This window comes from Loxodonta africana, chromosome 5, assembly GCF_030014295.1.
Source record: "Loxodonta africana isolate mLoxAfr1 chromosome 5, mLoxAfr1.hap2, whole genome shotgun sequence".
Lineage (NCBI taxonomy): Eukaryota > Metazoa > Chordata > Mammalia > Proboscidea > Elephantidae > Loxodonta > Loxodonta africana.
The window spans coordinates 41,982,132-41,999,237 of record NC_087346.1 but is presented as its reverse complement, the minus strand read 5'-3'; the positions used below and the strand labels follow the sequence as shown (position 1 = coordinate 41,999,237).

Genomic DNA, 17,106 nt, shown 5'->3' with positions numbered 1-17,106 from the left:
TTAAAACAATCAACATTGGAAGTTCTATAATTATAACCACGACACTGCTTCCATGGCTCAAGATGTTTTTTCAGAATTTTTGGAATTGTTTTCAACCCCTGTGTCACATTTCTTTGACATCCTCGCCGTTCGTGGGGCATTTGGTTTATGAAAACAACAAAGAGCCATTCAGAATCAAGCGTTTGGAATGTAGTGGGCTGATCGATATGTGTAATGTTTGCTAATGGTCATAACATTACTGCCTAAATTAAACAAATACGGAAACTACTTCTGAAGTTAGTTCCAAATAAGTCTAAATGAAAATATCAAAATGACTTTTGGGCAGTGACTAATCTGGAAAAATGGTTGAGCATGTTTGTTGAAAAAAACAATGCCATGATTTTAAACTTATATCTTTATCAAATTTCTTTCTTCGATATATCTCAACAGACATTCCGTTCCTCCACTCTTCTTGTAGTAAGACCTTGTCCTTTTTACTTAACACATTCCTTTCCACCGTCCTATTCTGAGTTCCCTCATACTCACAGGAAAGAGCAACTTAGTTATTTCTTATCATACTTCTAATTCCTTGGGAGCCTGCCTCTCCCCACTAATTTTTTTAGTGCTTTGTATAAATTATTAAATGAAGGTCAGGCTTTTCAGGGAGTAGTGAGGCATTTTTTTAAAAAATCAAACTTTAATTCATTCTAAAATTATTAGAACAGAAAAGACAGACACCACTTCTATATATTATCGCCATACACCCAGTGTTCTTCAGTCCTCTTTTCACTGTTTATGGAAATAGTCTTACTCTTTCTTTCTCAGGTCAGTCTGACTGTCCAGGAGAAACAGTGTAATCTGTGAAGAATAACTAAAATAACTTGAATACATTTTCTGTTAATGAGAAAAGGTTTTTCCTTCAAGATTTGTATCCAGCTTTGTTTTATGTTTCAGGTACAGCAGAAAGAGTAATGTCCGCGTTCTTAACATCATTAAAGACACCCAGATAAGAGATGCAATGTAAGTGTTCCTCTTTGTACATCTTTGTAGGAAAGAGAACTTGTCAAGCTGTCCAGCTTGAATACCATATTGGAAACAGAGGCATGAACTAGAGAACCTCTGGGAGCTTCTTTCGACCTTAAAATTTGAACTGGATTCTTCAAGTACAGTGTGTGTGTGTGTGTGTGTGTACATACAGCATGTTGGTTCCTTAGAAGACATATATACAGTGAAACCTGTGAGACTCAGAACTCCATGGGACTGCCTTGTTTTTCCAGGTCTCACATGTTTTATGCCTTTAATAGCAAGCAGTCTTACTTTTCTTTCACTGGTTTCAGTGGAAAATAATTGAGTTATCCTTCTCTGACAGTTTTCTGCCTTACATATGTTCTGGCTTTTGCAGGTTTTATCTATGTTCTCCAAGGACCCAACATACCCTAGGTGTTTGGGAAATGTTTGTTGACTGTAATTCACAGCTCCAAATACATCTAACAAGAAAGTAAGCAATTATAACACTGACTGACTAAGCCAGAGAATTTGAACCACATTTGAATTTTAAAACCTACTGATAAAAAGTCTGTAGCCATTTTCTCTGACCTCCTCCTAACTATATGAGGCAGTAGCATAATATTATTGTCATAATGCCCAGCAATTTCAGACTGAAGTATATAGTTTCAAGCGAGATTATCAGGCTTTAAAACTCAACCCCGCCATTCATCAGCTGTGTGGCCCTAAGAACACAGTGGAGATGGACAAGATAATCGATGACATTGTGTGTTATGTTGAAAAGTTCAGCTTCGTGTTCTAGAAAATGAACATGAAGAATGCCCTGATCAGGTTTTTACTCTGCTGTCTTTAAACGTAGTGTGGTGGGTGGTTTGGAGAAGTACAAAACTATCACAATATTGTGATAGTCATGTGAGAAATGATGACAGTCTGAATCCAGGTAATTACAGTTGGAATGACAATGAAGCAGTAAAGGGGATCAATATTAAGGAAGCAGAATTTATAGTTTAGAAAATAATTGTTTAGGAGGAGGGATAGAAAGCAGGAAGCCCAGGCTGTCTCTGTCTTGGACTAATGACTAGATGGTGATGCTAATGACCTTGATATGGAATACAAGAGAGAAGGCAAATTTGGGATAAATAAATAATAGATTTAGTTTTAGACATGTTGAATTTCAATTGCCTGTCAGATGTTTAAATGGATGTAGCCCCCCGAAAGGTGGATACACAGACCTCAAGTATCTAACCATATAATTGATAGCCTATAATCCTTTGCCTTACTTTTGCAAGTATAATCTCCAATTTTGCAATTTTTCCATAGGTTATAATTATTAAGTTTTCTTCATTCTGTTAAAGAATAATAATCATGTTTACAAAATTCATTACTTTTGCTCATATTGCAAGGAAACTGGAAGTAAAAAAAGTATCCTCAGAGCTGGCTAAATTAGGAGTATTCACTTATTTTTAAAAACCATTGTAGCGTAAAAAAGAGTCATACTAGTTGTCTCAGCACAATTAACCCAAAACCCATTGCCATCAGGCTGATTGCAACTCATGGTGACCCAATGTTTTACAGAGTAGAACTGCTCCATGGGGTTCCCTTGGCTGTAATTTTTATGCAATCAGATCACCAGGCCTTTCTTCTGTTGTGCCACTAGGTGGGTTTGAACCACCAACCTTTAGGCTATAGACAAGTGCAAACCATTTGTGTCACCCAGGGACCTTCCTCAATTAATACCCCAATATTTTCATATGTTTATTCACTATATTTATCACTGACGTTCCTGCTCATTTAACATCAATCATGGATGTGATTATATTATTTGTAGAGAAATTCTTGCTTGGCAATACACGAAGGTATTTGCCACAGCTTTGTAGTATACCCTCTTTCCTATTTGACAAAATGTACTTCCTCTACTCCAGCTCATGTGGTTTCACACCCCTACGACTTGACATTATGACTGGATTTTCTCTGGGTTTTATTCATTCTGAACCCCATAACCTATAATGTGCCCAAAATATGACCCTTAAGTTTACTTTCAGAGCTTTAAAAACACTGATTTCTGTAGTTTCCTCTCAATTACTGCTGATCCTCATTGTGCCTTTCCAAGATGTTTCAAAGTATTTATGAAAGACCACATGCCAGACATGATAGGAAAAAAAAGTCACAGAGCTCTGCATGGATGTCATAGACAAGGTATTCTATAAAGCAAAGAGCTGTCTGTAGCCTGCAAGAATAAAAAACAGCCACATTTTAACTAGAAATGTAAAATTATTACTGTTTATTGAAATTTTTGAATAAATCAAAAAATAACCCTAAGCACACTAGCAAAATAATAGTCATGATAAACACTTTCTAATTTCGGTCTCTCAACCTATTAAAAAAGGGGTACTCAATCAAATTGGAAACTGATTTTATGACTCAAGAATCATAAAATCCAACTGGATTAACTCATTCTTGAATTCGTTCTCACTGTCTAAACCAGATCTGTCCTTCATAAATTAAGGATGAAAGGCCTTAATTTTTTTTTTTTCCTAAAACAACTCCTAATGATGTTAATGAAGATTAGCAACATTTTTTAGTTTGCAAAGAGGTAGGAAAAGACCTTATTACTCTGGCTACTGTTTTACTAAGGAGAAACCTAAAGCTTAAATGTAGGTGTTGTATTATTTCTTATGATCTAGCATATTAAAAAATAGGCCAACCAAGTCTCCTGAATCTATAGCCAGTGCTCTTTCAGGTTCACCTGTTGTTCCATGTAGAAATTGTAAACCATCTTCAAAAGCATGTTTTAAGAATGAAGTATGATGGTATACATGGCACACACCCAGAGAAAACAATCCTGACGTGGGATAACAGATTCGGATTAAACGTACTTGAGCTTCCAAAATATCAACTGCACCATAGCTATTGGTCACTTATTCCCCTGAAAGTGGAGAGAATGAAAGAGGTTAAGGACACCCCCAGGCAGGTGAAACACATATAGGCCAGAAGCTAACATGTCATTGCCGTGGAGAAAGGAGGAGAGATCTGAGATGGCAGATGCTGCTTTCCCCGGGGCCCTGCCTATCTTTCTACTCTAGCACCCCTCCATGGCTGAGTCTGGGGTGGTGTCTCCCTGAAACACTGCTGATGTCCAAGCACAGGGCACTGAGCCCTCTGCAGGGCAAGAGCAGTAGTCTGCTACGTCAAAGATTTTCAAATCACAGATTTTAATCCATCAGTGGAATGAGTCATGATCAGCAAGATAATAATAATAATAAATACAGGACAGAATAGAAAGAAAGGATTTAAAAATGTCATCAAATTATTTATTTTTCAAACTTTGACTTCAGGAGAGTTTGTGTGTACATGTGTGACTGTGCGTGTGCATATGTGTACTGGATCACAACGTAAAATACATTCTGTTAGTCTCTGTCAGAAAAGTTTTAATGCCATTGGCCTCTATCCTAGACAGTGCTTAGCAAAGGTCAAGCAATCTGTGTTCTCCATAGAGTTGCCATCGTGACCCCAAGTATATCACAGTAGAGCTCTTTTTAATGTACAGGTTTCGATGGCTGATTTTTTTTCATTCTTTGTGTGTGTGTGTGTGTGTGTGTGTGATTTAGGTGAAAGCTTACAACTCAAGTTAGTTCCTCATATAAAATTTTATACACACACTGTTATGTGACCCTAGGTGCTATCCCTATAATGTGACTGTACATTCTTCTTTTCGACCCTGGATTTCCCACGTCCATTCAATCAGCTCCTGTCCCTTTCTGCCTTCTCATCTCTCCTCCAGACAGGGGCTGCCCATTTAGTTTCGTGCATCTACTTGAACTAAGAACCCCACTCTTCATGAGTATCATGTCACGTCTTATAATCCAGCCTATCTTTTGTCTGAAGAATTGGCTTTGGGGTTACCAGAGAGTCCAGGGCCATGTCTTCTGAGGTTCCTCCAGTCTCAGTCAGACCAGTAAGTCTGGTCTTTTTGCTAGATTTGAGTTCTGCGCCCCACTTTTCTCCTGTGCTGTCAAGGATTCAATGGCTGATTTTGAAATGTAGATCATCAGGCCTTTCTTCTGAAATACCTCTGCATGGACTCGAACCTCCAACCTTTCAGTTAGCAGCCAATTCTTTTAACAATTTGTATTGCCCAGATTTTGGGGTGTTCCCCATAATTCACCATTATTTTCTTCCCTTCTTTCACGTGCTCCTGCTATTCCAGTACATACTCTTCCCAGCCAGCCTTCTTGCTAACTGTGCCTTTACAGTGTCATGATTGAAAAAGTAAGCAAGGACAATACTGTCAAAGTCACTTACTTTCATTAATTTGTTGTTAAGTTGTGTTCACGACATTGTCTTCTTTGACAATACATTTTGATGGACACAGATTTAGAGCTGAAAAAGAGCTCTACATAAAGTTTATCTCCCACCAGCTTTCTAATCAACTCAACACATCTGAATTTAATTCTTCTACAGAGCTTTGTTATTATAGATTTAACAGATTTAACAGAAAGCATTGCTTTCATTATCAAGAGTCAGATGATTCAAGTTCCAGCAAAAATTTCTCAGTCCTAGGCACTATCTGTAGTACGTTGGGAAGATCATGAAATATCTCCTAGTCTGGTTCCCTCACGTATAAAATGAGCAGATTAAACTATGTGATTTCTGATGTGTTTCTCAGCTCTAATTCCATCCTATTGTAGTTTGTTGTACAAGTTTATGGAACTTTTAGATGTTAAAAGGTTTTTTTTTTTTTGATCCTTTCTCTAAAGCTCGCCATCTTGACACACATTTGAAGAATCCCCTTATTTGGTTATTAAATAGTAAAGCATTTTTAAGAGTTTATCAGGTTGAAAGAAAATGTTAAGTAGCACACTAAAAATTAACAAATGATCATTTATAAAATAGCAAGACACAGAAAAGAAAAAAAATTCTTTAGTATATAGTTCAAGCTATAAAAATGAAACATATATTAATGTTCAAAAAAGGTATTACACGTTGTAAGTAGGTAACATTTTCTGAACATAAAACCATACATATTGCACATTCTAATCAGGCACAAGTCTCTAACAATAGGCCCATCACACAGAAAAAAATTTTAAAAATTGAAATCTGTTTAAACCCCAGGCATTCAGAAAGTAGGACTAGGATTAAAGAAACAAAGAGCACTTGTCCCGATAGAAATCTACACAGTTTTCTTTCATCACCTTTGAGTGATGAAACAGCCCACAGTAGGGGAAGAAGTCTGGTAATCAGAGTTGATTCTCGTGGCCTGCCCTAGTCTAAGCTAAGGCATTTTTCACCAAGCTTCTTTTTAATAAAAAAAAAAAAAATAGCTATGAGAAATCTTAAAGTTGTGGTTGCCTGACTCTTGGCAGCTTTATGTTAGAAGCAAAAGGTTTCAATTTTTATATGAAGATTTTTGTCTCTGGCATGACTTCCAAAAGAGTTGAGTAGGCAATAGGACTTAGGAGTTTGATTCAGCTAAAGGTGGAAATCTGCGTATGTGAGAAGTGAATCCAAAGAAGCAAGTAAAATCGATAAAGGAGAGAAAGTAAAACAGACAAAAAAAAAGAGGGTGGAGGATAGAACCTGAGGAAATGCCCATGTTTATGAGAACAAGATTGAAAAGGAATCAGCGATGGAAATAAAGAGAAATAGAGAGGAAAGAGAAACAGCACAGTGTTACAGACGCAAATAGAAAAATGAGGTATAAGGGACAGATAACAGGCTGCGTGCAGAGTTAAGAGGATGCTCACTGGGGAAAAAAAAAAACAACTTGGCTTTCAAGATGCATATTAATGCAATGACCGTTGAGGCTAATTTCAAAGTGATGTTAGAATGAGCAAATGAAGACCATTCTTTGAATGTGAGCTGTCATTTCAGTTGTTTTTAAATGACGCTTTTCCCCCTGCCCTCAGATTTGGATAAAGTTTTTGAGACCATTAATGGAGAGTAACGCTTATTGGCAAACGGCTTATTTCCAATATGAATCATAAGGAAAAAACAGAAAAGTAAAGGGAATGGGATGGAAGTAATGATCATCCAATTTCCGTGTCGTCCTAGGAGAGACAGCTGCAGCCACTGAGACTCAAGAGGTTTGTCAACTTTCCAATACGGTTTCGAACCAGAACAAACCAGTTTGAAGCCCTGCTGAGAATTTGCATTTCCACCTCTAGATAAACTGAATCGGAGTCTACATTTTAACAAGATCCCCTGCTGATTCTTATGCATAACTTCCTGGGAAGTTGTTAGAAATGCAAATTTTCAGCAGGAGCGCGAACCAGAATGAACCGGTTGAAAGCCCTGCTTTCCAAATTCCCAGTATGAGCCGATATGTGGGCCCCAGGAACTGTGCAGAAAATGTCAAAAAGCTTGCCTTTGCAGCGGCTATCTTTGGAGACTATCAAGTTAATGCTATTGGCAGCAAATGCTAATATGTTGTTAAATTATTTTGGTTCCTGTGGTTAAATAATTAATAGTAAAAAAAAATTTTTTTTTTTTTTGGTTGATAGCAACTCCATTTATTGTGGTTATATTTTTAATGTCTGGGGTATTCTTTCCTCTACAATCTTTCCATAATTTCACTAATTATATGATTATGTGCTATGTTGCTTTTTTTCTACAAGACGACAGACTTGTCCTCCCTCTTAATGGTAGTATTCAATAGAAGAAAAGTGATGACATAAACATATGTGTCCTACTGACACGGTTGTCATCATGACAGTTGTTATCCTGGTCTTGGTGCACTTGACTTCATTTGTTTCCATTATGCACAATATATGCATTAGTTTAGTTAACCCTGCCCGCTCCGTGGGGAAGACTAGGCAGCCACTTCTATTCAGTGCCCAAGTGCTTGACCTTACTTATATCTCTCATGGTAGCAGCAATGACATCAACACAATAACTAATGATTGAATAGCACTTTGCTTTTTAATATGTTATTTCCTATGATCATCACTATTGCCCAATCAGATGACTATTGGTGTCCCATCTTACAGAGGAGAGAAAAAGAGACCAAAGAGATTAGGTGACTTTTCCAAAGGCGTTAAGCTAGTCAGTGGTGAGCCTGAAATTGAACACTGTTTGGAAACCATGGTACTGCAGAGGTCCCTAGTAATATAGATCATTTGATTCTCTGAAAGGCATCCTGAAAGGGCTCAAAGGTAAGGACAAAGTGAAAGCAATTGCAAGCTCCAAATCGAGACAATTCTCCCTTGTGATCATGGTGTGGGGGTTCCAGTCAAATCAATCTGACACCATTGTAGAGGCCACGGAGAAGGTCTCTGCCTCAGTACTGTCAGTGGGCACGTGGCGGCTCTCAGATGTAGCAAGATGGGCATTGGGGAGTGTGTGGTCATTGCCAAAGAAAGCTTGTCACAGCAAAACATCCCTATTTACTTGGGGCAACACTGTAATTTAATGAGAAAGAGTAAAACAAAGAAAGGTGTGTGTGTGTGTGTTTTGATGACAGGCAAGTACCCATGGAAGGGAGGTAAGTAGATGCAGAAATGAATATAATATACTGTGATGATGGACTGCCTTTGTAGTCATGAAGTGCTAACATACTTAAGGTTGCTCAGAGTAGCAGTTGGCATCAATTGAGGGTTTGGCTTTTATTGTGATTTTTAACAAAACTAGGATTGTACCCATATTATTAGAAAATATAAGAAGGAAGAGTAAGAGAAAAGTCCAAGTTCTCTCTTAACTCCAGAATAACCTTGGCATATCACGCCCATAGTTAAACATGCACGCTCTAACATTAGATTGCTTAGGTTTGGATTTTGGCTTTCTCCACTTTTTGCTGTGTGACTTGTGCAAATTTTCTAACCTCTCTGTGTCTCAGAGAAATTACTGTTTCGTCATTTATAAAATAGGATAATACTAGAATCTGCTTCAAAGTACTGCCAAGAGGATCAAAAAAACTAATTCAGGTCAAATATTGGGAGGAGTGCTGACACAGTGAATAATTACTAAATGGTATCTTTTCTGTAATTTAATATGTGTCATAATTACTTGTGAGCCAGGTTAGAGAAATAATGTGTTCTGAAGATCACTTACCACTTCCAGTCCCCAAAAGAAAGAACATATTCATTCCACATGGTAAAGCATAGTATGCAAAGCTTAGATCTCTTAGGAAATATTTGGACTAACCCACCACTTTGCCTATCGCCATGCCTTGTTTTGTCGTTCAAGATACTTACTCTCTCCGTTGTATTTGTTTGCTTTCAACAGGATGGAGGCAGTTAAAATACTTCATGATTTTGATATATTTAAATTTGAGCTACTCTATTTACCAAATCATGTTAATAGAATCAACCAATTAAACTAGACGTGGCATATAAAAAAAAATACCTATTTGACTATGGAGCAGAGATAACTAAAATTTGCAAAAAAATTTTACTATTTTTGCGTTTGAACTGATTTTATTTCCACATCTATTTGGACCACCCAGATAAATCTAAACTAGTTTTAAGACCCCACAAATACACCTGCTCTACAGGTTCCGTGGTTGTGGAATAAATATTAGAATAATAATTTTATTTTTAGTTATACATAAATTACTTGAGCAAAAATTCAACGATTTAAATTTGACATTGAAACTCATCTGCCTTTAAGGTTTCTCTGGTTCAATTTACTATTACAAAGGAAAGGATTTACGTGACGAATTTTCTTGAAGGATCTCTGATTAAAAATTGGTGTTATTCATGACCTTCTCATCACCAGTTTGAACCCAAAGAAATAGGCAGCGCCCCAAAGTGAGCACCGGAGGCTCACTGGAAGCCATTATTTAAAATAGTTGGGTGGTGGCTTTTCTTCCTGTGAACAGATGTTCATATCACAAAAACCTCCCATATTTCAGATCAATTTACCTCTTTTAAAAAATGGTTTTTATCTGTTCTAACAAAGCCAACAATTGAAAAAAATATATATATATGTCGTTCTACTGCTCCAGTTCCTAGCAAAAGCAAAAAGAAAAGAGAAAATTCACCTTTGTTTATTTTTAATAGTAATACCAAATTATTGTTATGTATTCTATATTTGCTTTTCTTATATAAAGTTAAGGAAACCATGGTGGCATAGTGGTTAAGAACTACAATTGCTAACCAAAATGTTGGCAGTGCAAATCCACCAGGAGCTTCTTGGAAACCCTGTGGGGCAGTTCTACTCTGTCCAAATAGGGTCGCTATGAGTCGGAATTAACTGGGCAGCAACAGGTTTGTTTTGTTTTTTGGTTTATAATGTTAAACCAATGCTACACAATAAAAAAAGTAAACAATCTATTAATTAGTGTTACTTTTCCTTCTTGCTTCAGATTTTTATAAATAATTCAATAATAGGATCAGGCAGAGACAACTATCTCAAAAATCAGAAATATAACTAGGAGCAGGCTACCTCCTTTTTTATAGATGAGTGCAAGCGAATGGAGATATAGTGAAATAAAGTGACTTTTAAGGGCACTCAAGGAGTCACAGAGAAATAAGATGGTAATTCATGGTCAAGGTCAACGTTTCTACCAGTAACTAAACGACCATAAAAGACCAAAGTCTAAGATGGTAAATATATAAAGTATTATAAATGGACTCTAAAATTTAATGGATTATTTCAATGTCTATTTAAAATGATTGTGTAAGGAAAAGAAGAGGGCATGCCAATATTCTTCTAGAACAGAATACAGTCCATTGCATTGCTCTCTCTGCTTTAAGAATTACTATAGGAGGTTCGCAACACCCTGGGAAGAAAGAAAAGGAGCGACAGTCTGTATAGAAGAGGAATACTAAAGGAGACCATGGTAGGGTCAAAGTCACAGCTGGAGTGAGTTTAAGCAACCTTGTCCTTTTGCTCTCTGGAGTCTGGCACAAAAACAAAATGATGGATGCTAATAATTAGATTATCATTAAAATACTTTTCTTGCTATTCACAAAGTAACTTTCCACTTGTATCAACTGTCAATTCTCAGGAAAGGAAAACGAACCTTAGTGTGAGTTGTTATAAAATCTTTTTAATTATTTTGGAAAATTTAATTTTAATTGTTTTTCCAATTATCTTTAGCATGTCAGCTGATGTCCAGAGGAGATAGCAGATATTTACTCTGTGTCAGGGGAAAGTTGTGCTTGGGTGAAAAAAAAAAAGTCATGGACAATTTCAAAAGTAAGTAGACCACCTGCAGAAAAGAGATTATAAAGTTTATCTCAACGGGCACTTTCATGGGTGTTTGTTCGTGCAAATAGATATGGCATTTTTATTAAAGGAAATGCAGTATGCAAATATTAATTCTCTCTGACTCCCTCAAGCTTCTGTTTCATCGTATTTCAAGCATTCTTTTCTTACAATATAACTTTATGCAAGCCGCTGGCCTTCAAGTGTCCAAGTTATATTAGAAAATCATGGAATCTGAATTCACATTAAGCCAGTTTCAGCTTCTTTTTATAAACACACATCTGGAAGATTATGAACATTTAAAATATAATTGTCACCATGCCATTGCTCACTGTTTGAATATTTCAAAAAGCTAAAGTGTTGCCTTCAAATTAAATTCATTTGCTTGTCTCAAAAAGACAAATAAACAAGTAAAATTAAAAGAAACAACTACAAACAAAAATCCAAAAGGTTTTTCATTCACTTAAAATAATGAGCAATCCACACTAAATTTTTTTTAATTTGGGGAGTTTTTGCTTGTTTTTGAAATGGTCCTTACGAGTCAATACCTCAAACTTTTGAGGTGATGTCAATCAACAGCATAAACCAACCATTTTTTTGCAATAATATTGAAGTTTTTTTTAATCACTTCAAGTTAAAACTATTTGAAACAGTCACCTTAGAAACTGAAAACTATATCTATGAAGTTTAGTAACAGTACTGCAACTTAATTTATTCCACATATATATATAAAAAACCCAGTGCTGTCGAGTTGATTCCGGCACATAGCAACCCTATAGGACAGAGTAGAACTGCCCCGTAGAGTCTCCAAGGAGCACCTGGTGGATTTGAACTGCCGACCCTTTGGTTCGCAGACTTAGCACTTAACCACTATGCTAAAAAAAAAAAAAAAAAGGTCTTTTGAAACCCAGTAACAATAGCTGCAAACAAAAGGTCAGATTAACACATTAATGTCATTAAGTCAAGCAAAAGCATTTTTGCTCTATCTCAATCATCTGAGTACCATCACACCTCAATTTTATATATCAGTTTCCATCATAACCCACGGCTGCGTCTTTGAAAGCATACCTAAGAATGAGAATTGTTAACACCTCCGGAGAACAGTACATTTTATTTCTCTGGGTCCTCTAAATCTTCCCCAAAATTCAAGGAATCATTTACAAATCCACCGCGCCTATAGAACAAGTAGAATTTCTATAAATTAGAATGTTTCCCTTCCTATGAAACCAGGCTAGGAGAAATCGAGAAAGCCGTGGGGTTCCGTGGGGTCTCATTGTCATTTGTTAATGAATTATTACATTTGTTCAATCATTTCTTCTGCAACGGCAATAAAAAAAATTATTTTAATTCTTTATCCTTAAAGAAAATCAGAAAAATAAAATAGATGATTATTGAATTTCCATTTAAAGATAAGACTAAGAACAAAGTTTCTAACCTGTCTACTTGGAGTTGCACCCTCACAGTTTCTTGTTCCTGTCCTCCCGAAAGACATGGGTGTCAACATTATCAGTCAAGAGTAAGGAGTGCGGAGGAGACAAGTCAAACTTATTAGGCCCCAAGATGATGTTACCTAATTAGCTAGTTTGACCAGTTGGCACTTTCCACCTTCTCAGTCAATCATACTTTTCTTTTATGATGGATAAAAATTCAGCTTAGCTACATTTCAGTTCTAGAATTTTTCTCCATAAAGGAAATGATATCTTCCTTTCTGAAGAGAAATCCGTATTATATTAAATAGTTCCCATCCCATTATTCGAAATAAGAACACTAAGAATTTTGATGACCACATCCCTCCTGGAATAAAGAAGATAAAGAAACTCATAAACTTTAAAAGAATTTCTCTTCAAAGAAGGGAAATTTTTCTATGTATTTCTTCATAACAGCACATATTTTGGATTACCCACTAAACAAACGAGAAGTCAGAATATGCAAAAAATGATCATTCTATTTTCCAGCTATCTTTCTGCTGTTCAGCTTAACATTTTATCTTACCAATATCACCTGTTAACAATTGTCTTACAAGCCCAGCGTTAAATTTGAAGAATCTGATATCACAGGAGGGAGCCCTGGTGGCGCTTGGCTGCTAACTGAAAGGTTCCCGGGTTTGAACCCACCAGGCGCTCCTCAGGAGTAAGATGGGGCAGTTTGCTTCTGTAAAGAGTACAGCCTTGGAAACCCTGTGGGGCAGCTCTAATCTGTCCTATAGGGTTGCTATGAGTTGGAATTAGCTCAATGGCGATTTTTTTTTTTATATTATAGGTAAGTATTAGTGTAATGTATTTCTATAGAACTAGTAATTTAGTAAGTTATGGAGATCCTATCACAATCAGAAACTCAACTCATTTGTAGAAAAAATAAATTCTCAACTTAAGAAGTTGTAAGTAAAGTTGCAAAACTCTTTAAGAACCACAATTAAGTAGATAGTTGAAGGGATAGCAAATTAAACATGCATATTTTATACATTTGTATACAAAAAAAAAAAATCCATTGCTGTCCAGCTGATTTTGAGGCATAGCGACCCTATAGGACAGAGTAAAACTGCTCCATAGGGTTTCCAAGGAGCAGCTGGTGGATTCGAGTTGCTGACCTTTTGGTTAGCAGTCACATGCCACCAGGGCTTCCTCCGGTAACCACTGTGGCACATCTGTATACCCAGACACATTATTAAAACATAACAGATAAGCTAAGTCCTAGGGTTTTTCCTCAAACTACTCCATGGAACACTATGACCAGTGATAATACTGGCATGACGGATAATTACGGAGGGACATCAGGTGATGGAGCCCAGTGGTGTGCCGGAAACAGTGTTTTACCAAAACTTGCTGAATATACATGAACTGAGATCACACGGAAAACAGTTCTACTCTGGCACACATGGGATTGCCATGAGTCAATTCCAACTCCACAGCACCTGGTACTGGTAGAATTGAAAGGGCCCAAGCTATAACTTGGAATTTGAAGTTACTAACATTAAATGTTCTTATGATTTGGATAGAGAGCAGTCTTTCCTTCTAAACTTTATCTCATGATGGACTTTGGAAGAAATGTTAGGTCCATTCCTATTGAAAATTACGGTGTTTCCAAGGGGAGAGGAAGAAGGGATGAGAGTGATGCACGATCACATAAGTGTAGGTATGTGTAGATTTGTTAGCACATGCACATGTCAGGTATGTATGCATGTACGTAAGTAGGTAGGTAGGTATAGTTTCTTATTTTTCTTGAGACTTAAAAAAAATCTGTAATTGCGACTTTGTGTTTCTTTGAGAGAATAACTGAAATTTTTGACATTTCAAAGCCCAGAAAGCATTCTCAAGCTATGAAACTAACAAAAATGTCCCCGTGAGAGGGCAGTAGGGGGCCAAACGCGGACCTGAGTCTTTCACTGTCCATTCAGGACTGGTTGACGCTGTCGCTGCCAACCTTTACCCTGCCTTCTGCGGTGGAGTTAGGGAGGGAGGTAGGAGGACACAGAGAGCCCGCAGAGCGCGGTGGCAGCAGGCTCCTCTGCGGAACCTTTGGGCTGCGAAGCAGTGAGCCGCGGCTGGGGCTTGGCAGTTGTGCTGTGCGAGAAGGGAGATGCGAGATGCCTATTTGGTAAACTGGCTTTCGCTTTTGGCTACCCACAATCAAAGCAGGAGGGGGAGCTGTCGCGGTTCCTGGTGCCCACAGGGCCCCATCTTCTGGCTGCTGTGCGCCTGCCAGAGGGGGTGCCGAGCGTGCTTGTTGTGTCTCTGTATAACTGTTTGCATGCGTCTGGCTGTCATTCCGTGTGTTTGTATGAGACAGAAACAGAGACACCCGAGGAAAGTTCTCTCTCAAACACCTCCAACATCTGCCCTGTTGAGTCGTTGGCGCCCCTGTTGCCGGCGCCTACGACGCTGTCATTGTCACTTCATCATATTCTTTCCTCTATGCCTTACTTACAGTTCTGCATGAGTGAGAAATGCGGTTCTACTGGAATTGTTTTCTGTCTGTGACCTTACTTCTTACAAGGGAGAAATGGTTGGGAGGAAAGAACTCAGATAAGGGAAAACTCCCCTCCGGACCATGAAATGTAATGGTCAAGAGCCTAGAACTTGTCCGGATTGAAATCCCACGCTGCCACTTATACTAGCTTTGTGCCTTGGGCAAGTCATTTAATCTCTCTGTGCCTCAATTTCTTTATTTGCAAAATGGGAAAGTAACAGCGCCTAGCTCATTCAGTCGTTAAGACTAAAAGAGTGAATATACGTAAAACTCTTAGTGCAGGGCCTGGCACACAGTAGTTGCTACGTTAGCAGCTATTTATTTCATCTTCAGCATCACCGCGTTAAATCTGAAGAACCGTTGTATTTCTCCCCAAAGGGAAGCACTAGATCTTGGTACATGTCCATGTCCCAAAACAAAGGTGAGACAGAACCCTAACACGCCTTCTCCGTACCCTTCAAGACCCACAGTTACCCAGCCACCCCCACCCGTGCGGACTCTTCTCAAGGAACCCCTTCCCAGCAGCTGTGCGCACACCTGGGGCGCGCTCCGAAGGCAACTGGGCGCAAAGGCAAAAGGCGCGCTCAAGACCGCTGGTCCCTACCTCTCCTGGCTGAAGAGTTTGTTTGGGGGGTTTTCCTACCTGCCCCAGGTTTTTGCCCTTCTTACTGCCGCCGAAAGCCAGTCCTTGGTATATGCCGGCAGATCGATTGGCCGCTTGGGCAGGCGTCTCCCCGCCCAGAGAGGACTTGATGGAGTTGAGTTTGGCCCGCGAGCTGCCGAGCTGTGAGCTCTCCACCATCAGCACCGCGGCCAGTAGGAGCAGGCAACAGGACGAGTCCTTGCCCCGCATCAGCGCGGCCATCTCCCAGCGAGTGGTCCTCGGGGAGGCGCCAAATCCGGAGAAGTGTGGATGCAAGGGGAGCGAGGATCCCAATACGGGACCTTCACTCGGGGCACCGTGGCTTGCAGACTCTGTTCCCCAAACCCCTCCTGACTTTGAGAGCCGGGGCCGGGTGAACTGAGTCCCACGCCTCAGGCCGGGAGCAAGCGCGACCCAAGAGAGACCCGCTTCTCCACCAGGGTAGGAAGTTCTGCAGTTACTGGAAGCAATCAAAGGCGAGGCGCCTTCTGTGCCAAGGAGGCGTGACCCGAGGTGCAAGAAGACCCAGCCCGGTGTCCCGCACCGCTTCAGTCGTTCCTCGCCCCGCACCTCCTAGGTTCTGCCGGAATCTGCACCGTCCAATCCTCCTCTCAGTTGCTTAGGAAATCCGCACTAGTTCTTTCTCCTTCAGCTTTAGTTGCCTTTCCCTCCTTTCGTTTCCTTCCCTACACTTTATGTCTCAACCTTTGCAGGGCACTAGTCCTCCTTTTCAAGGTTAGCAGGCGCTATGATAGGGAATCAGGATCCGCCCCTAGGCCGGACACTCCTGGTCTAAGGCGAGCAGAGGTCCCCCACGCACGCACTCACAGTCGGACCAAAGCGTTGTCCCCCGGTTCACACAGAGCAGCTGCGGGGGTCGCCGGGATGCCCTGGGAGCGGGCTTGCGCTCTGCGAGGTCTTTCTCTCTCCCTCTCCTCTATTCTCAGCCGCCCCTCTTGCTTTTTATAGCTTCCCACAGTGGTTTTCTTTTTTCCTCCGCCCCCAATTCAAGAGTGACAAAGAGTGAAAACGCTTCTCTCACCCCCCTACGCTCTCTCCCCCCCATCCTTTCCCTGGCTGCTGCTCCTTCCTTTCCCCCTCCTGCTTCTCCCCCTCCCCACAATCCCGCTCCACTATGCTCATTGCTGACTGTTGTTCCCACAACATTTATGGGATTTGTCCCCTAGAGGAACGTAGGGAATCCTGATTCCTAAAACAGTTCCAGCGGGTGAAGGGACATTTAGTTACAGCCGGGGACGAATGTGGAAATGAGGCAAGGCAAGCTGTCAATGCGCATCGGGACCGCCACCACACTTTCTTGGGTCTGTCCACCTATCTCCAAGCCCAGACTTCTAGAGAAGCGCTAG

At 39.6% G+C, this 17,106-nt stretch overlaps 1 protein-coding gene across 1 annotated transcript in view; it reads right to left on the bottom strand.

Annotated features, from left to right (window-relative positions):
- Positions 1-15,961, bottom strand: part of DKK2 (dickkopf WNT signaling pathway inhibitor 2) — a 124,862-nt gene extending 108,901 nt beyond the window's left edge. Inside the window, exon 1 of the mRNA XM_003410387.4 lies at positions 15,740-15,961. Coding sequence (XP_003410435.1) covers positions 15,740-15,961 — 222 coding nt within the window. The remainder of the gene's footprint in view (positions 1-15,739) is intronic.
- Positions 15,962-17,106: the final 1,145 nt, after the last annotated feature.